The sequence below is a fragment of the Marmota monax genome, unplaced genomic scaffold (assembly GCF_021218885.2).
Source record: "Marmota monax isolate L192 unplaced genomic scaffold, Marmota_monax_Labrador192_F-V1.1 WCK01_AAM20220418_F8-fsc00039, whole genome shotgun sequence".
NCBI classification, from domain to species: domain Eukaryota; kingdom Metazoa; phylum Chordata; class Mammalia; order Rodentia; family Sciuridae; genus Marmota; species Marmota monax.
In genome coordinates this window covers 6,164,953-6,186,864 of record NW_026693602.1, presented here as the reverse complement: position 1 = coordinate 6,186,864, position 21,912 = coordinate 6,164,953, and the positions used below count along the sequence as shown (strand labels likewise).

The 21,912-nt window shown below is 37.8% G+C and overlaps 1 protein-coding gene across 1 annotated transcript in view; it reads right to left on the bottom strand.

The window, feature by feature from the left end:
* Slc7a11 (solute carrier family 7 member 11) overlaps nt 1–3,901 on the bottom strand; it is a 73,875-nt gene extending 69,974 nt beyond the window's left edge. Inside the window, exon 1 of the mRNA XM_046459649.2 lies at nt 3,249–3,901. Within this exon, the coding sequence (XP_046315605.1) occupies nt 3,249–3,525 (277 nt within the window). The 5' untranslated portion in view covers nt 3,526–3,901. The remainder of the gene's footprint in view (nt 1–3,248) is intronic.
* Nucleotides 3,902–21,912: the final 18,011 nt, after the last annotated feature.

Below are 21,912 nucleotides of genomic sequence, written 5' to 3'. Positions count from 1 at the left end.
TTCATACAGAACCGTCCAACATAAATATAATTTGGATATTCAGTGAAATCTTAGTATCACTTATCTGATTCCTGAATCTCATTTACCAGAATCACCTAGGAAATTCTGGTGGTTTTTTTTTTTTTTTTTTTTTTTGAGAATTAATTTGCTTTATGGAATTTACAGTAAAGAGTATTATAAATTTTATTGTAGTCTGTAGATTGTGCGCTACACATCCTTAAACCAGTGAAATTCATAATAAATTTTTCTTTGTTCAGAGGTAGTTATGAAACATGTGCCAATCACCCCTAATCTGATCCTTCTCTTTAATGCAGTATTTCCATTCCAAACGATTTCTAATGCTCATCAGTCCAAAAACTCTTGTGGAAATTCTTTTTTTAATGCAAAAACAATCAAATGAAAAGCAGACTATAGGATGATACTCTAGATGTAGCCTCTAAGCAAGAGAGTCCAGACTCACCAAAAGAGGGATTCAAAAATTCCCATGGATCATTTTTACATAACTAGTCTGCAGATAAATATTCAGGGATCACTGATAGATGCTGTCTATTTGTAACTAATTATACCAGATGCAATTCACCTTCCATTGGGAAAAGCTACCATGTTTGTCAGCGGTCTAGAAAAGCATCCAATATAAAATGTTATTGGAAACAGCCTTAAGTACCTCGGAATTTATTGTTAGAGAATCAATACCTGGACCTTGCTATGCTTTGCTGAAACTCTAGCATGGTTGCCCTAGGTTTAAATTGAATTCTGGGGAAATGAGATTTTCATTTAAAGGTCTCAAGTTCCATAACCATTTTGCCCAGATGAAAAAGGTTCAAAACAGGATTAAAAAAAAAAATCCATGTATTGACCCTGGCATTAAAAAAAAAAAAGTTGTAAATCAAATATAGATGCTTCTTCACTTGCAGAGGGGTTATATCCCCAAACCCATCTTAAGTTGAAAATACTGAACACCATAGCTTTGACTAGCTTACCTTAAAGGTAATCAGGATACTTACATTTGCCTACAGTTGGGCAAAATCATCTAACAAAAAATTTATTATTATTTTACACTATTGTAAGGTTAAAAATAATAAGTTGAACCATTATAAGTAGGAGACCATCTATATACCTACGAATTCTTTTTTTTTCTTTTTTTAGTTGTTGATATATCTTTATTTAATTTGTATGTGGTGTTGAGCATCAAATCCAGTGCCTCACACGTGACAGGCAAGTGCACTACTGCTGAGCCCCAGCCCCAGCCTTATACCTACCAATTCTTGACTCTTAGTCCTAGTTTTGCTTTGCTTCCTATTAGGGAGGCATTCCTGAGAGATACTAAGAGTTTAAGTGGAAAATGCAATGCAAATATGAACAAGTTGATTAACACAAGAGCACACTTCCTGCAATTACTAATCAAAAATATCAGGTATCAGGTCCAGTGTAACCTTAGCTATGCTACACTCCCCTTAGAGTTTTTTTTTTTGTTTTGTTTAAGCTTCTGCACAAGATATTATGAATCAGCATATTTTCACCATAAAAGTCAACATCCCTTTTACCAGTTTAGTACTCAGTGGTTTTTTTTATTACATATGAATAAACTTTTATTGCGTGCAAAAACTGAGTCATGTAGTGGGGACTGCAAGTGCATGAGTTTGCAAAGACCAGGAGAGGGTTGTCATTCTGATTACATATTGATTTATTCTAAATACCTCAGGTGCTATAGAAAGAGCAAAGGCTGGGGGTGCACAAAGTCATGTTAAAGATGATCCGCAGTTGGGTTTCTCTTAGTTTACCTATACACCGCATTTGCCAGAACCATTTAATATTAATAGTAGCTAAGGGTTCTATCAGGGTTTTTCATCATCATATGACTCCAAAGTATTTGGCAAGGATGAAAAGTAACAATGGGAAAATAATGATATACAACTGTGATATGAAATAAATAGTTTAAGAAGTACAATTCATTCACATAAATAATACCACAAACTCTTAAGACCAACAAAAATAATTCCTCTAAGGATATTTCTATACTAAGACTTTGCTTTAACAGACTTTACTTAAAACACCTTCTTCCTAAAAATGGAAACCTGAGTCTTCTAGATGACTGCCCCAGCCATCACAGGACCTGAGCAGAAGGAATGAATGGATTGGTACACAGAGGACCAACCAAGAGTTAGCACTTGGTCTTAGTGTTAGAACAAAGAGTTAGTAACTATAAACTGTAGTATCTTTTGAAATCTAAGCACAGTATGTTCCAAAGAGAGCAAATATATCTTAGACATCTACCCCATGTCATAAATCAATTTTTTTTAACAATTCGCCAGCTTTTGTCACCTTTATAATTAATTCAGGTAGCTTTGTAGTAATTTGCTCACCCGATGAGAAGGCATTTATTTTCTCTTTAATTTTAATTCTCAAATCAATATAAGAGAAATATATTTTGGAAAAAAAAATAATAAGTATACTTCTTGTACCAGTTCTCTTCAGATCAATTCAGTGAACAGGTGGACAAATTATCTATGTCCCTGGAGACCAAGTGAAATAAATTAGATGAGAAAAACAGATCTTGGCAAGTACAGAAAACTAACATCCAACTGCAGTTTTTAAACTTATATTGCAAGTGTTTACAGATGTTATGAATTTTTTTTTTAAATGCCTTGAAATATGTTGAGGCCATTGCAACATTCTCGATTTGTGATTGAATTGAGTTCTGTCCATCACACATCTTTCCATGTCCAGCTATTTGAAAGTTTGGAATTGACAAGCACACGAACCTAAAAAAAATTCAGAAGGAAAAGACTGCCACGCATTTGTTCCGCTAATAAAAAGTCAGGAAGACTTCTGTGAACACTGAGTCCTGCCTCTGAAGGCCACGCCAGGTTTCACCTCACAGGTGTTTCTTGTAGCCATCCAGCTGCCAGAACGCCCCCAAACCGACACAGCCAAGCACCACTGCCCGGCACAGAAAGTCCGCGTGTATTTTCTGGGTCGTCAAAGTTAACTTTTTGCTTTCCTCAGCACAGGGAAAGTCAGGAAAGAGTCTGTTTGGGTCAGAAAAAGAAGAGGATAGCCTGCAGGAAGCCATTTGAGAGCATTCAGGATCACGCCAACCAGGAGCACGGTGTGTGCCTAGTGCACATACCCAACACGAAGGAAAAAATCCTTGTAGCTCTTGCCATTCATTTACTCTTGGCTTTCCCGGAGACCAAAACTTTCCAGCCCCACGCCCACACACATCCCAGAGAAGGAGGTGCACTCACCAAAAAGGGACAGGACCCCACAGGCGGTCCAGATGACGAGCGACAGTCCCACGCTGCCCGTGTTCTGCAGCACGCCCTTGGGGGAGATGAAGATCCCGGCTCCGATGATGGTGCCCGTGATGATGGAGATGCCCCTCAGCAAGGTGATCTTCTTCTTCAGCACCACTTTCTCCGGCTCCGGGGGCTCGCTGCCCCCCGCGGAGGGCAGCGCCCCCTTCCCATTTCCCTGCAGGTAGCCTCCTTTGGAGATGGTGGCCACCACGGGCTTTCTGACCATAGTAGTGACACACGGGGCAAAAATCAAACAGGGGAAGAAAAAGCAAAACTTTCAACTTTTAGTGTCTCTTGGGGTGACTGATCGGTCTCCTCCTCTTTGCTTTCAGAGTGTCTCAGCGCTATTGTGTTCACAGGTGAAAAACTCAAAGGTGTTATTTTATCCTTCAAAGCGCTCGAATGACTCTCGGGCACCTGTGTGTTCCCGGGACTCTCGGTCCCTGCTCCTGGTCCCAGCACCGTGGCTGCCGCCCGGGCTCCGCCGCCCTAGCCTTACGAACCAGCCCAGCTTCCTCATGGGCTTGTATTTAAGCTCCCGCCTGTCACACCAATTTACTCCAGCTACATGATGATGCAAATTCTCCAGGTTTGCATCAGCCACCGGAGAAGCCTCCAGCATTACTCAGCTTTTTTTTTTTTTTTCAAACAGTAGCAGCGTGTTGCTTCACCGACCTAAGCTTTTCCGAGAACAAAGCACACACTTAAAAGAGATCTTAACCAATCCAGAAGAAGTCAACTCAGAACAGATCTTCTCACAAACTTAAAGTAACTCCTGTTGAGAGAGGAAAGCCCTGAGAGCCAAAAGAAAATGAAAAATGAAACAGGAAATGATGACTTAGTTTTTTAAAGAGTTTTTTTTTCTCTAACTCACATATAAAACATGTTTCACACACAACTTGTTAATCGAAAGCACCTAGAAGCTTCATTTTTTATAGAAACAAAATTTAGATTTCATAATATATATCTTACTGATTTTTTTTATTTTGTGTATCCTAGCAACACAATTAATTCTATGTATTTACAGAGTTAGAAAGAGTCTATACTCTGTAAATTCTGCCTGTACATGCATAACAAGTGTAAGTCTTAACCAACATTAAAAGACAAAATTATTTTATTTCTTACACTTCATACTAAAGCAGTATTTAAAATTATCATCTGAGTGTCACAAATTTAAAAATCACAGCGACTTCAGAAAATAGTCATTTTCTGATTCTCATCAGCACTAGGTGATATCCTAAAGTAGAAGATACAGATTTTCATTTGCATGTTGTTCCTTCTGTGACAGTGTCCATGCTTTGAATATAACCTCATTGTTCCCATCCTAGGCAGAGTTATGTCCTTGAGCACACGCCCACCATAGGAACAAAGTAATCCAGACTTTGGGGATGGTATCAGAAGATCTCAGAAATTATTATCCCAAATTAACAAGTGAATTAAAACTCCAACAGACAATGCATGGAATGAAATCTTTGAATCACCTCTTTTAAAGCCCCCAAGAAGCTGATGGGCTGAATCACAGCCTTGGGGACAGAAGTCCCCTGTGTTTCTCCTTTGCTAGCAAAGCAATAAAACTTCTTTTTCCTTTTTCTCAAAACCATGTCTCACAATTGGATTAGTATTGGGAATAAGGACTGAAGTTTCAGCAACATTTCAAGTTAACAAAAAATTTCTACTTTCAAAATTAACCAATAGTTATGATTACCTAAAAGCATTGCATAGAGCAAAACCCTGAAAAGCGATATACAAATAATAGTCGATGAAGGTAATGATATCAATAGATGATGAAGGTAATGATATGGTATCTAATTTTTTTTGGATGTGTGGATTGTTATGATTATTTTTTATTTTTCATTTTTTTAGTTAGAGATGGAGACACAATATCTTTATTTATTTGTATGTGGTGCTAAGATCAAACTCAATGCCTTACACATGCCAGGCAAGTGCGCTACTGCTGAGCTACAACCCCAGCCTTGTTATGATTATAATTTTAAAATGTATTAAAATTAATGAGTGCAAAGTTACCTACAGTCAAATAGAAGCAAAGTCTGGTGTGCTACTGCACAGCAGGATAACTATAAATAGCAATAAGAGACTGTACATTTTAAAAAGTTATAATTTTGTAAGTTTTTACCATATAGAAATGATAACGTGTTTGAAAGGATAAATATGTTTAAACTAACTTAAACATTTCACAATGTACAGGTGGATTGAAATATTATGTCGTACCCAATTAATATGTATAATTTTTATGTATCAAAATGAATTATTAAAAGATTATAGTAATAAAAATAAAGTATATTAGACTTGTAAGCTAAGATTAAAATGTTTCTATTTAAAAAGTCCAAAAGGCAAACACTTTTAAACTTCTGACTTTCCCAACCAAGTGTCTACAAAAAAACAAATACAAAAAGAAAAGAAGTCCTAGTTCTTATTTTTGGCTAGGGTTGTATGTGGTTTTGAATTTAACAAGAAGCATTAGACGTCATTATCTTGGAGTTACATTTACACGCGCCATTAAATGTTTCTGAACTTCTGAACCAAAACAATAAAAAAAAAAACCTGTGTGTGAGAGGAAGGTTGGGTGGGGTAGGAGTGGGCAGAGGGGTGCCAGGATAATACCAGAAAGACATAGCTACTGGAAAAGTACTGCGGAATCCCAGAGCCCTGCTCTGTTAGGTAAGCACCTGAGAAAATCACCCCACATCAGTGTTTCACCATGCAAATAATTGGGGCTACATAATCCTTTTTTTAATCTATCTGAAGTCTACATAATTTGCTTTGGATATGCCAAGTCAGGGTAATAAAAGTCAAAATTAATACTTTTTCTCAGCTGTATGTCCTCCAAAAAATAAAAGTGGGAAGTTTCTCTTATTGAATCATGTCAACTCCTAAACACAGAAACTAAAGAAAAGATACTCCTCCTTCCACTTCTCCTCCAGCTCCTTATTCTTCTTTCCACTTACACAATTCTCTTGATTAATGATCCTGGGGGGGGGGGATAAAAAAGGCTTTCATTTCCCCCAAAAAAGGGAACATATTAGCCCTGAAGAAATAGGAATTAAAATTGGAACACCGAGACCCTGGGGGAACCCTTCTGTCTCTAACACAGAGCCACACTTCAATTTGAAATTTTGTTATAAATGATGAGCCTAATAAATTGAGACTAAGGCTCCCTCAGACATGAAGTTAGATAAATTTGAATGGAGGAAAAATGTTCCTTCAGTATTAAATACCATTTTTTTTTTGCATTATTTTAAAAATATTTGTGAAGAAAATTGTTTAAGGTAGACTCAGGGCAGAAAAGACTGTGTAATCATTCCAGAGAGTCACACTCAAAATTTCTTCAAACCTGTTCATAGCTATCAAAGACACCATCCTGCCATCCTGTCTCTTCTAACCACCCAGAAATTTGGAAAAAAAAAATGCAAGTTACAAAGAAAATGTTGAATTATTGTTAATGTTAGCAAGCCCTTGTAATCATCAGTTCTAAGCTTGTAAACTAAGAATTTGGATGGTTTTCAAATATCTACCATAAAAATGAATTCAAAGCAAGTAAATGTATGTTCTTACTCCTGCTTTTGGCTTTATTTTAAACATTCCTGTCAAATTAAGAGACTATTCACCTATACTTATTTAGTGGTTAAGGAGTAGTTCCAGTTCCCTAAAAGCAACTCATGGATGAAGTGGACAAGGAATACTGTGGTAGCTACCATTTTGTGAGAACAATTTCTGTTCCATGGTTATAAATATGGGCATAGAATCCAGGCTTGGCCAAAAATATCCATCTCTCTGACTGCAATATATTGGAATATGACCTGAGCTGGAATATTTCTGAAGAGAAGTACAACTACCTACTCTCATCTGTTGGAAGTAGGAAAGATGTGACCCTAGAACAACTGGCAGACATGTCCCCAAATCCTCATGCAATAAAAGAGAATATACAGAAATGAGAGACATTTATAAAGCCTTAGTCTGATCAAGCTGTTTTCGTTCCTAAGAAAGCCCGATTGGCTCTGTGGTCTGAAAAATCTCCCTCGGATTTTATAAAGTACTTAGTTTCCTTGTTTACATATGCTGTCTCCTACTACATGGAAATCAATTACACATGATGGCAGAGTGGAATGTGAATGGCACATTATTAGCGCTTTTAGAAGTAGGTAAGTTCCATATGATAGCCATTAGCTGCATGTGGTTACTGGCACTTAAAATGTGGTTAGAATGTGAAACTCTATGAAATAACTTCTTTAAGAAAGGGATTATTTTTATAAAAAGTTGGTAGGTGTTATCAACAAAACAGATGGGATCAAGTTTTGTTTTGAGTCAAGGGGATCCTTGATATATCCCTCTCCTAGAGAATTTATTTCAAAGAATAAAGAAAAAAATTGTCCAATTTGTTTTTGTGAATCTAGTGCCGAAGTTAGCAAACATTTTCTGTAAAAAGCCAGGCAGCAAATATTTTAGGCTTTATGGCCCCACAGTTTCTATTCAGTGTTCTGTGTGGGGTGTGTGTGTGTGTGTGTGTGTGTGTGTGTTAGACCTTTTAAAAGTGTAAAAAGTATTCTGGACTCCTGTGTAGCTCTGCAGCCTCTATCTAGTAGTATTGTTGCCGAAAGCCTTGTCCTGGATGCCAATCCAATTGCAATGACAGGGTTTTGAGAAAAAGGAAAAAGACAGTTTACTGCTTTCCTAGCCAAGGAGAAACACCAGAGACTCCTGTCCCAGAGGCTGTGATTCTGCCCATCAGCAGGACCAGGGGCTTTTTTAGAGATGATTTAGAGAAAATGAGATTAGGGAGGAGAGATCAGGAAGGAGAAGATCAGTAGAAAAGAAATAAAAACAAGGACAATGAGAATCCAATTTTACATAAAACTTAGATAAATGCATGCTAAAGTGTTAAGAAAAGTCCTAAAAGTATTAACAAATTATTCAAAGTATTTAATGACCCATAATAATCTAATCAGGCATATCTCAGAATAAAAAGACAATTAAACAATAGCCATTCAGCATAACCTTTTAATTATGTATTGTTTGTAACTACATTATTTGAAATTTATACACTGGATTTTACAAGATATGAGATTTACATTTTTAAAAATTCTTAAAATGTATAATTACATAATGAAAAGATGTTAAAATTATAAATATTTTCATGTAATTTTATAACCATTTTATACTATTTTGCATATGCATATATAATAAAATATATACTCATACGCCAGTCAACATTTTATTAGACAAAAGGACAAGGAAAAAAAAAGATAAGAATCACAAAAAAAGGTAAACAATTTTTGTTATTCACAGAAAAGATTATTGTCTTAGTGGAAACTCCATGAAAATCCACTACAAGTTACCAAAAATAATGAGGATATTCAATAGGTTGCTGAATACCAGATCCTTATAAAAATAAACTTCTAAAAACATAAAAATCATAAAGTATAATTTTTATAAAAGTATCTATGGTAATTGAAGGAAATATGGAGTACCTAAAAAAGTTTAATGAAAATTATCATCTTAACTGAAAGACTTATAAGAAGGCTTAAGTTAGTAGAGATAGCTATACACCCTTTTCTTGGATGACAAGTCTCAGTATCTTACTTTAAGATGGCAGTTCTCATTAAATAAATTGATTCTTCAAACTAAAATAATAATTTAACATTTGATAAAACTAGACAGGGTCATCTTCAGATCTACATGTGAAGGTAAAAATTCAAGAACAGCCAGGACAAATTAGGAAACAAACAAACTTAGTAAGAGGAAGACTCCCTCCACCAACTGGAAATCAGGACTTATTGCAAAAACACAGTAGTTAAACCAGTGTGGTATTGGAACAGAACCAAACAGACCAATGGGATCAGAATAAAAAGTTAACAACAACAAAACCGGTTCAATTAAATATGGAATCAATGGAGTATGACTGACCACATTTCAGAGAGTAGAGACAGGGTGGCTTATTTAATATATGACATTAGAATAACTGGCTGTCCATGGAGAAAATGTCGAGAATAGATCTTTAGCTTCTACTACACACACAAAGAATTTAGGAATATTAAAGGCCTAAGTATGAAAAGGTAATTTTAAAAAATATTTGTGTAGGAGTACATTTATATCATCAGAATAGTGAAAAAATATCTAAGACAGACATCTACACGGCTGCTCCCTTGCTCTAATGCCCCCTCGTCACAAAAGCTTTCTTTCGGCCACCCAGATATGAAATACCAGCCTCCCCACTTACTGCTTATTACAATTTCCATCATCACACTGTCTTACTGTTCTTTATAGCAATAATTATCACTGCCAAGATGGGAGTAGTCTTTGTCTATTGTGTTTGCTGAAGCAACCCCAGGACCTACTACCTGGCATGATAATTCCTGAACTGCATTTGAAAAGAATTCACTCCTGCCCCCCCACCCCCCCAGTAGTTAAACTCTTAAAAAAAAATCATTTATAAAATTAAATTTTTTTCTGTACACTGAAAATCACTACAAAGATAAGAATAAGCCATTTCTGAAAGATCATCTCAGCTTTGTAGCTTAGTATATTAGGAAAAACAATAAAACAAGTATTTATAAAGATATATATGCAAATGTAAAAAAAAAAAAGAAACAAACAATTTAAGAAAGAAAAGGCAGGAGGATTTAATCAGATTATTCACCAGAGAGAAAATAATGACCTTAGTAGATAAAATGACCCTAATAGATACATGATCACTATATTGGATTTTGTCAATAATAAATCTTGGCTGAAGCAAACAGTATTGCGTATGAAAATCCAATGGGTTTACCTACCCAAAGCATAGAGGAGGAGGCCAGTGCAGTTAGGATACCGCAGATCTCAGCTTGTCCCCAGTACGGAGGGCAGTTCAAGTTCACCCGTGGTGGAATACAACCTGTGAGTGAGAGCAGACCCAGCCTGTCATCATGATGTGAAACAATCTGCAGGCAAACTGATCTGAGCACAGGCCAGAACCACCTCATCTGGGTCAGGCTTATCTCATCTATCTCAGAAGTACACAATCCACAGTTTGATTACAAATGACACTACATCACACCCAGATGTGAACAAAGATTCCCATCCATTCTCCCCAGCTTCTTCAGGCCAAGGTAACCCTGATCCAAGATGGAACTAGAAGGAAAACCACATTCTTCTCAGACACACATGTAACAGCACAGAGGACCACAGGAACCATCTCAAGGACTTCTGAGGAGAGGGACATCATGATTTCCAACCACAGTACAATTTAGAAGCTGGAAATAATAGAATTGGAATACCCAATAAAAACTCCATGAATCTAAAAGTAAATGATAAAAAAATTTAAAATTCTTAGTGATGAATAAAATATAATATTATATCTAAATTTGTGAATAATAATTAAGGCCACACTGAGAAGGATTTACAGCCTTAACGGCTCCATTAGACAACAAGAAAGACTAAAAATGAAAGAACATCCAATGGAAGAATCAAAAACAGATAACAAGCTGAAAGTAAAAAGACGGTAATTAAGATAGTGAAATAGAAAATGAAAATGAAATTGCAAGTTTGACGAACTCTAGTTCTTTGTAGAGTGACAAAATAAAAGCAAATCTCTAGTAATGTTAACCAAAAAGAGATGTATCAGATTATGAATAATGAAAGGGGTAAAATAATAATGAGTCAATTGAAAGATAACAAGTCCATATCAAAAACTGGTTCAAATTAGATCAAAAACCTAGGAGAATGATGAATGGACAAACTGTTGAACTTAACCAAACAAAACTGTGAGGACATTGAACACCCATACGGCACGGTAACTGTTAAAGAAGCTGAAGAGTTGTTAAAATCTTCACACAAAATTGACAGAAGATCCAAAGGGCTTTCTTCCATGGATCTTATAAAAATTTTCAAAGATCAGTACAGTGGAAATTTGCATGCCTTAAACCTACCAATTCTACAAGTAGTGATTTAAGTAAGAGAAATCCTTATTCATATGCACCAGGAAATGTTGACAGAAACGATCAAAAAGAAAAAATTAGAAGCAGTCCACATTCTCTTCAATTGGAGGTTAAGTGAACTGAGTTTTATTCACACAATGAAGTGTGATAATAAACTCCAGTTGCATGCAAAACCATGGGTGACTCTTAACACAATATCAGTAGAATAAAGTCCCAAAACCATTCTACACAAAACTCTTCATGAAACAAGCAAAAGCAATCCACACACACTCACAATCACAATCAGACACACACACACAATTCCCCAAAGGTACGGATATAATAAACACTTTGAATTTAGGGTGGCGAGATGCAAAGGGAGAGGATTTGAGAGTTCATCAGCATGACGTGATTTATAAACAAACCCAAGTGTAAAAAAATATGGCCACCCATAAGCTAACCATGATTCTGTGTCATGACCCTAAATATAAATTAACTTCCCTGTGCCAGAGGTCCTACAGGAAGTGAAAAATACCTTCGGGTTTCCTAGTAACAAATCTTAAGCAGCTATTTTATCAGAGAGAAGAAGGAAAAGTAAACATTTTACTCTTTCAACATGTAAAGTACCTGTAAAGTAGAAAAGGATAACCTAAATGTTGAACCTGGAGTGTAAACTTATTAAAGGACTTTAGGGGTTAACCAAGAAACATCTAGAATTAATATTAGGAATTAGGAATTTCCTTTAAGGAAGTTCCCAAATAAGTGCTCAGAAGACAAACCAAAGGATCTTTCACTGCAGTTCTGTTTCTAACAGGAAAAAAAAAACTTGAAAACATCATGGGGGGTAGATAAGCTGTGGTTTATTCCTAAGGTAGTGTCTGAACTAAATTTGCATGTATTAACGTCTCAAAAACATTAGGTTAAGTGAAAGAAGCCAGTTGCAGTAGGATGTGCACAGTTTGATACCATTTACCTAAAGTTTAAAAGTACACCATCTTGCATCTCATTTATGGAATTCTTTCTACAAGTAGTAAAAGGGGTGGGTGGGGGAAAACACTCATGGGAAATTACCAAATCCTGAACAGGAGACAAGAGAGAAGAGAGTTACCTGTACAAAGTTTTGCTGAGATCCTTAGTTTTATTTCTTTAAGATAAAAATAATTGGTAAGCTCAAGAAAATGTGGCAAAATAACATCTGCTAAATCCAAATTGGCATCCTGGATTTGTTATATTATTTTGTAATTTTTTTTTCCTGTGGGGTGGAATTATTTTATCAGTAAATGGAATGAAATTTAATTATTTGACCAATTAGTCTGATATCTCAAACTCTGCTAGTCCTACTGAGCACCATTCCTTCCAGTAAGGCCTTGTCCCCTCCCTTACTGGGAGGGGTGGTAAGCACACACCAGCACACACCAGCAGGGAATCTTCAGAATTTGTGGAATCATTAGATGTGTCTGATCTTGCCTGTAATTATTTCACTCAACTAAGCCTAATTTCTATGTGAAAGAGGAAGAAGATTTGGGGATGAGTACTTAGTCTCCTGTAATATAAATTTTTATAACTCATCAGGGAATCCAGCAAGTGTTCTTTTGAAACAGATTGTTGAGGTTGTATTAAACAGACTCCAATCACTCTTAAATGGACATTTTCAAAACATCTGGAGTAAATACGGTAATTAAAATCTTGACTTTTTTCTACTCTGATTCTTTTAATAGATGTGAACTCCATTGAAAATATGTAGAAGCAACATAAACAATTTTTGAATGCAAGTATAAATATGGGTCCTACAGATATCTGAAGTACCATAGTTCCCTTGGTGTTTCCATTTCAAAAATGCAAATGATTAAAGAATTGTGGGGCTTGATTTCAATCACAATATTGACTCATCACATATAATCACAAACAAGTCTCAACTTGGATTTGCATTCCTTGCTCTTTTGAGAAGCAGGAAATCTTATAATCTCTGAAAGGGACACTCCCTTCATTAATACTAACAGCATATGTGCAATATGACTAATGCCAACATTCACTGGAATAATTTCTTAGAGGACCTGTACTTGATGCTTCTCACTGGTAGAGCACTTATTGAAGATATTTACCAGAGGAAATAGTTACAAATAAAATAAAAGTATTACTGAAAGGGAAAGAGATGAAGATGTATAGTTTCTGACATAAATAAATACATTTTATATATTAAACAAAAAATAATAAACTATAAGCTATAAAAAATAATTATAAAAATCGCAATGAGAAATTCAGCATCAGAATCACTAAAATAATATCTATTAAAATAACCAAGGCACTATGGCAGGTTTCTCTAGGAACTGGAAATAAATTCTAAAATCAAAAACATACAAAATTATTTTGATAAGATTGAATTATTTTAAGAATCTGTTTATGGTAATAAGTATTTGACCAACTTTTACTAAGCCAATTCTGCTTCCACTCCAACACCCTGTGAATTAGGCAAGTACTATCCACTTGACTGACAGCTCACCATGGATGGGCATTCACTTTGGAACAGTCTGTAAAGTCCATTGGCCTCTTCAGCCTATGATTCTGCTCTTTGCATCTGTCCATTTATTCTTCTCTGGCAACCATTCAATGAGTATTCACCACGTACCAGGCATTATATCAGGTGGGAACACATACTGGTGTATGACAATAGAGTGCATGTTACGTGCCCAGCGTTAGGTTAGAACTTACAGACCCTGCCTTCATGATTTACAATCTAGTAAGCAAGAAGCATTAATAAGCCGATTGTAATTGCAATAAATTCCCAAAAGGAAACCAATGGGAGTCCAAATAGTGGGGAGTTGATCTAAAAGACAGGGCTATTGTCCCTGAGAGAGCTCAAGAGTGTGGCCACTTTCCACCAATCTCCCTACCTTGCCCCAGTTGCCCAACACTTCTTTTCTCTGAAAACCAATGCTGTATCCTGAAGTACCTTAAGAATAAGGTACCTTTTCCTTCCTGTCTTCCCTTCTCGTCCACATCCTGGCCTGATCTTAACTTAGGAACCCACACTTGTCCTCCATATTCAGGTAAATAAACTCCCTGAATGTGCAGAGACCCACTGGATGCTACCAGTACTCAGGTCACGTTAAGTAAATCTGACAAATTCACTTGTTTATAGTACTAATTTGGAGAAGAGAGGACAGCACTTACAATTCTGCCAGCCACCAATGACACTGAGTTTTTTTACTTTGACTAAATTTTAAATCCTACCCTGCCTTTGCTGTTGCCCACACTCTAATTTTCCTCACCTCTGCATACCCACCTGGACACTGACCTTATCACACATATTCAAACAGCAACCAATTGAAGCTGTTTATTTACATGTGTCTGGAAGACCTCGGTGGTGTTTTTGTGCCATAGGAGTTAGAGAGGGGAGTTCACATATCAGAGTCACATAGCAAACAACTTCAAAAATTAGGTATACGTGTTGACTTACTCTATAAAACACCCAGGGCCAGGTACCTTAGAAAGTAAAGAGATTTATTTGGCTCAGGATTCTTATGGCTGTGTTAGGGGACCGAGAGATGTGAATGGTAGGCACAAGAAGAGAATAATTCTATTAAGTGGGCTCACTGTGCTGACCCCCTCATGCTTTCTATTCCAAGAAGCAATTTATCTGCAACCCTGTCTGGCCACAGTGGACAGGACATGTCACATTCCTCTACAAACTACCTGTTAACTGCAAGAGAAATGCAGGCCCAAAATAATGTTGTTAAGAGGATAATTACCCTGAAGTAACCCTCAAGAAGGAGATTTTTGTGACCAGATCCTGAAACTCTGGGAGATAAGGATAATTCCTTCTAACCATAAAATATGTAAGGATGTACATTAAGAATCCAATTAGAAACAGTCAGCATGGGCCAAGGGACCTTGACTTGACACCACAATGGGGACTTGAAAGTCTGATGTCACCTTTCTGTCAGTCAAAAGTCAAAAGGTGAACCTGGGTGGAACTCTCTGGAAACTTTTCTGGAATTCCCCAATAAAAGTGGAGTGCAGGAGAGGCACATGGTCCCTCGCCTCTCTGAGAGGACCTGCTGCTCTTTCCCTTGCGTGTCCCCTTCCCCTTTTCTTATTCCTTCAATAAAATCATTCCCATTACTCTGAGCGACATGTCTGAAGTTTTTCTGACTTGGTCGCAAGATTCGAGGTTTGAAGAGGGAGTCTTCGTGGTGCTTCAGTTTCTCAGAAGGCCCCAGCTCTGTGACAGCTAGAGTTCCAAAGAGCATGGTACCCACATCCTGGAGGGGACCCTGACTGCATCAGAACACAGCAGAGAAGCAGAACGGACCCCGCTGCATGAAGAGACACAAGGTCCAGAAAGACAAAAAGAGAGTAAGAAGGGCTGGACTGACTCTTTCACAAGCCTGCCCTCTTGGGACCTGGCCCATTCCTGCCAGATCTGCATTAATCCCTTGTGAGGGTGGCGCCCCCAGGACCCAATCATCTCCCACCTTTGGGAGACGGCCATATCTAAACCTCAGCATCTGTTTGTGAAAGCTCTCAGCCTCTCCGAAGCCCTTCGTGTGTCGTGTGCAGTCCATACAGAATGTCAACCGTTGCCTAAATTTCTAGTCTGACTTTCCTCTCCTACTTTCATCTTCTCCCTCGTTCTCAGACTGCCCCTAGAAACCCAGAATTCTTCTAATTTACCACACAGAGCAATTTGCTGTTTTCGCCTCGCTCCTAGCCAGCCCAGCCCAACACTGAGGTGTCCTCCTGAAATCAAGCAGACTGTCCTTGTCCCTTGACTCAAGAAACAGGTTTGTTTCACCCAGGTCTCAAACTCACAGTGTCTTTTCCCCTCTTTATTACAATTTCAAGAGCATAATTGTAAAATAAAAATAAAGCAAAAGCAAACACAAAAAAGTCCACAGGGAATAATGTTGAAAGGTAAAATAAGCTAAAATAAAGGGTTTAAAAGTCCTGACTAGTGCCTTGTAGTAATCATGCCTTATTGAAGTTATTATAATAGGATTCTATCCAATAAATAGTTTTTGTTCAGTTTTTTTTTAAGGTGTGCAGCTTAAAAAAAAATCTAATAGTACATGGGAACAAAGAAAAAGAATGTTAAGACTTTGGCTAACGGGCAAATGAGAGCAGAAACCTCAGAAATTCAGAACAGTGATGTCCCCTCAAAGCCAAGTATGTTGTTCACGTCTCAGGGCTTGGAGGCTGATTGAGGTGAAAAGGCAGGACCCGTGAATGTGGGGGCAAAGAGGAGAGCGTCTGAAGGAGCCCTGCAAACGGCAAAACCCATCAGTGTGGTCCATTTGTTCAGTCTTCAACCAAAACTCTGATCAATCTGCAAAGGAAATGAGCAAACTGGAAACCAGCGTCTGCCCTGTGCAACCCCACAACAACCAGATGCACAACAGCCTGGGAAAGAACTAAAAAGGAAAGCCAGGCTGGAGCTAACCCACAGCATATATCCTGTGCAGGGAAAGTGTCAATGAATATGGAGCCAACACTTTTTGGAAAGAAGACATTAAAGGAAACACATCTGACAGTTGTTCTTGGGAAGGCTGAGGAGGAAGGGAAGATGATAAGTAAAGCTGACTCAGCAAACTTCTGAAGCGCAGCAGGCAGTTAGGCTCTGGTTGGCAGGAGCATACTCAAGTCCAGCCTAATTGACAGTAGCTTAAAATTTGCAAACCTCTAACTTAGAAGGAAGTTCCTTCTTTGGGAGAGGCCTTCTCCTTCCCCTAATGTCAAGGCGTGTAGTCATCAGCTATCATCGCCTCAAGTCTTTTCCCAGCAACCAGAGTGGACATTGGTTTGCATTTTAAGGAAAGGAAATGAGGAAGAAAGGAAGGGGAAAAGAAAAGGGAGTCATTCTTCAAAAATATGTAGATGGTTGGTTATTTTGTGGTCTTTTAAGAGTGTACTATAGTCGATGTTTGAGTTCCCCTAAGATTCGTTATGTTGAAAACAGCTATGGTTAATTTTGAGGGGTCTCCCAAAAGCTCATGTGTGAAACAAGGCAAGAAAGCTTAGAGGTGAGATGATTGGGTTATGAGAACCTGAATCTAACCAGTGCATTAGTCCTCTGATAGTGATTAACGGTCGTAACTGCAGGCAGGTGGGGCATAACTGGAGGAGGTGGGTTCCTGGGACCATGCCTTCAGGAGTCAATAGTTTGTTTTTGTTGAGCAGAACTCTCTCTACTTCCTGGTGCCATATACCCAGCTACATTCCTCCACACCACACTCTTCCACCTTGATGTTGGGTCTCACCTTGAATCCCAAAGGATGGAGTTGGCCATCTATGGACTGAGCCTCTGAAACTGTGATCCCCCAAATAAAGTTTTACTTCTCCCAAATCGTTCTCATTGTATCCATGGTCACAAGGGCAAGAAAGCTGACTAAAAGAACTCTAATCATCAATGTTAGAGTGTTAGGAGGTGGGGTTTTGAGGAGGCAGAGCCTCATGAATGGGATTAATGTGAGGACACAGAGAGAAGGTGCCATCTACGTAGCAGGAAATAGCTGTCACCAGATTCAGCTTATTCCTTGATCTTGGACTTTCCTGTCACCAGATCAATCTGATATAAATTTTGGCTGTGTATAAGACACTGGGTCTATGGTACTTTGTTACTTCAGCCCAAACGGACTAAAGCAGAGAACCATGAGAAAAGCATCTGATTACAATAACTCATATTTGTATGACATATTTTTTAAATACAAGAGGAAGAAATTACAGCCAACAATTTTTATGGTTTTGACATGACTAAAAGATTTTTTTTGCTGTTTTAAAACATGAAGTATGGGCTATCCATGGCATGCAAAGTCTTCCAAGGAGAAAATTTTCAGTGGCATATTTAGGAAAGTTCAAATTAGGAATAATTTATTGTTAACATCCTTAGATCATCCTTTTCTCTCCTTTTCAGCTGAATATTTTTGTTATGTTCTGGATTATTCAAGTTTCCCAACTGAATCCATGTCTCACTAAATGCTGTATCACACAAATTAATTCTTTCTTCAATGAAAACATTTTTAACTTTACCTACAACAATAAGAAAGCAAATTTATTGGAGAAGTTCATGGTGAGTGTTCATGGTGGATTCAACCTTAACCCCAAAGACTGGTTTTCTACTGAAAATCAATTAGGGGCTTAAGTCGGAAGGTTTTTGTTTGTTTGTTTTGAATTGTTTAGGCATGGAAACATTGAAAATACACATTGCTTATTCTGATAGAGCCGTCTTTTATTCCATGTGTTTTTAGAGTAATTATACTACCACCTAATAGACCAGTAAGTTGCCCACCCTTGCTAGACACTGACCATTTATGATTACGTTTGGAGAACAGTGGCATCGTCTTGTAGCCAAGGCTCTCTTCCCCATTTCTGATTTCCCCATGGAATTCCTGCTTCTATTTTTATGTTTCCCATCATCCAAGGATTCATTTCTCTCAAGTCCTCAGGCAGGGGACTTTGAGTGAATGATCAGCCTCACTAGACCAGGAGATTAGCTCAGAAGGACCTGTCTTCATTTCCTCCAAGGTCATAGTTTTAGGTACCTCTGCTCACCCACGTTGTTACCACTGTTTCAAACTCACAACACACTGGCCCCGTCCATGTGATTACATCTCTGCTTCAGTTTCTTCACAGATTCTCTTCTGCTTGGAAAATTGTTGCAGGAAGGGGCAGCAGAAGCATGGACCTCCTATCTCTCTCTATCTGATCTCTTGTCTCTCTCTGTGAGAAATCCTTGTGATGTTATTGGGCCCATCCAGATGTCCAAAGATAATCTCCACATCTTAAGATCCTTAATTTAACTACATCTGCAAATACAGATGGTTCCCAACGTATAATAGGTACACTTCCGATGTTCTGACTTTCTGATAGCGTGAAAGCCACATGCTGTCAGGTGAAATTGTACTTTGAATTTTGATCCATTCCCAGGCTAGCAACATGCCTAAGATGCTCTCAATGCTGGGCAGTAGTCTGAGCGGCAGTTCCCAGTTGGCTACAAGATCGCAAGGGAAAACAACTGACACTCTGAGCATACTGTTCCTAAGCTATAACCTTTGGTAGGGAACATGTGCATGCTAAATACATTCGACCCCTGACAATTTCAATTTACTATGAATTTGTTGGAATATAACCCCATTGTAAATCAAGACACATCTGCATAAATTGACATATTTGCAGATTTCAGGGATTAGGGATGTGAATATCTTTAGGGAGATATTATTTAGCCTATCTCAGGAAATAACTGAAATGAACCTCTCTATACAAATATGTATGAAATTTTAAAATCTAATCTAATGTCTCAAAGGAGAAAACATTCTGGAGTCTGGACTCTAGAATCAGATTTATTCTATGTGACTCACTAGCCCTGTGATCTTAGAAAAGTTACATAAATTCTGTAAACTTATTTTCTCCTTTTGATAAAATTGGGGTAATATAGGTACTACCACTTATATAAGCTGTGAAGATTAAATAATATTATGGAATGTTAAAGGTATGTAGGCTTAGAAAATATTAAAATTTTCAATTAATACATGTCATTACTTGCAACTTTGGATGTGTCCCACCAAAAGCATGGTTAGAAACTTAATCCATGATGCAACATGTTGGAAGATGGGTTCTAATCAGAAGCATTAAGGTCATGAAGTCTCCACCCTCATGAATTAGTCCATTCATGACAATTATAAAAGGTCTGAAGGCTGCAATGTGTATCTCTGACTCTATCTTGTGTATGTGTTTTCTTTTAATTCCACCCATACCATGGGATAATGCAGTAATAAGACCCTACCCAGTTGCATCTCATTAGACCTTAGGTTTTCTAGCATCCAATACTATAAGAAATAAATCTCTATTCTTTATAAATTACTCAGGCGTAGCTATTCTTCTATAGAAGCACAAAATAGGCTGACATAAAATTGGTACTGGGAGTGGGGTTATTGCTATAACAAATATCTAAAAAATGTGGAAGCCATTTTGGAACTGTGTAATGAATAGAGGCTAAAAGAATTTGGATAAGGAGCCTATAAAAACCTCATTTGCTTTAAATGGAAAATTAAGGGCAATTTTGGTGAGGGCTCAGAAAACAGGAGCTGCAAGTGGAGCTTAAATTTTCTTAGAGATTGCTAAAGTGGCCATGATTAGAATGGTAGTAGAAATATGGAACACATAGAAAAGAAGAACAGGTGGTAGAAACTGGAGAAAACACTTGCAACTTGTACAGTTGCATTTGCTTTATTTATTTTTTTTGGGGGGGGAGTACCAGGGATTGAACTCAGGGGTACTCAACCACTGAGCCACATCCCCAGCCCTATTTTGTATTTTATTTAGAGACAGGGTCTCACTGAGTTACTTAGTGCCTCGCCATTGCTGAGGCTGGCTTTGAACTCGCAATCCCCCTGTTTCAGCCTCCCAAGCCACTGGGATTATAGGCGTGTGCCAACGCGCCCTGCAATTTGTACGGTTGCAAAGGAACTAGGTGGAACTGTGTCCATGTTCTAGGACTTCGTGGAAGTAGAACTTGTGTGTTATGAACCAGGTATCCGGCGAAGGAAACACTAAGCCTCGAAGTACCCAGGCCACCTTTTGGCCATTTATAGTTAACTTAGGGAAGAGAAATGACTTAAAGACAGAAATCTAAAAACACTTTTTATTGGTTCATTATAGTATCATATTATATATATATATATATATATATATATATATATAATATATATTATATATATATTATATATATATATATATATTATATATATATAATATATATATATAATATATATTATATATATATATATATATAACATAATATTAGGGTTCATTTTGACATAATTACACAATAATGGAATTTAATTTGCTCCACTTCAGTACGCAGTACTTCACCCCACCCCCAATTCTTTTTCCTTTACCAGTCCTTCTTTGATTTATTTATAGTGTTTTAAATTAGTGCTTTATGGATACACATGAAGGTGAAATTCACTGTGGTATATTCATATTTGCACCTAGGGTGGTTTGGTTGATTTCACTCCATAGTTCTCCCCTTTCCTGTCCCTCCTCCTCCTCCCCTCAATCCCCTTCCTCTACTCCACTGGCCTTTCTTCTGTTTTCCTAGGCTTCCACCACTCCCCCAACCCCTTATTTTGATCTGTCTCCTGCATATGTGAGAAAATATTCAACACTTGACTTTCTGGGGTTTTTAATTAAAGGGAAATCAGAATGGAAATATTTGGTCAAACCTCTGCCTAGTTAGGTATAAAATGAGAAAACATGTTCAGGAGAGAATACTAAAGGTGGGACCAAGGGACCATTCACTGAGGAGATTAATATGAAGAAAGGAAGCCAGGCCCTACCGTCCAGGCAATGAAGGAACCATCCTAAAGGCTTTTCAGAGATCATGGAGGTAACCGAGGAACTTCAGGGCATTTACAGAGAGGAGCCCACTGGACTCCATCGTTAACTTCTCTGCCCTGCTTCCATTCCCTGCCTCCTCACACAGTTCCCCTGGGCCACACTGTGGCTTGAGGATCTGTCCAAGGTGCAGCTCAGGCCACTGCCCTGGGAGGTACAAGCCATAAACACCCATGGCCTCCATCGGTACTAATTCAACAGGCTGCAAAATACAAGAGCTACAAGGCCTGGTTCCCTTCACCTCAACTGAAGACAATGCTCCGAAGTGTGAGAGCTCTGAAGTGTCAGTGCTCAGCAAAGTCATGGAGGCA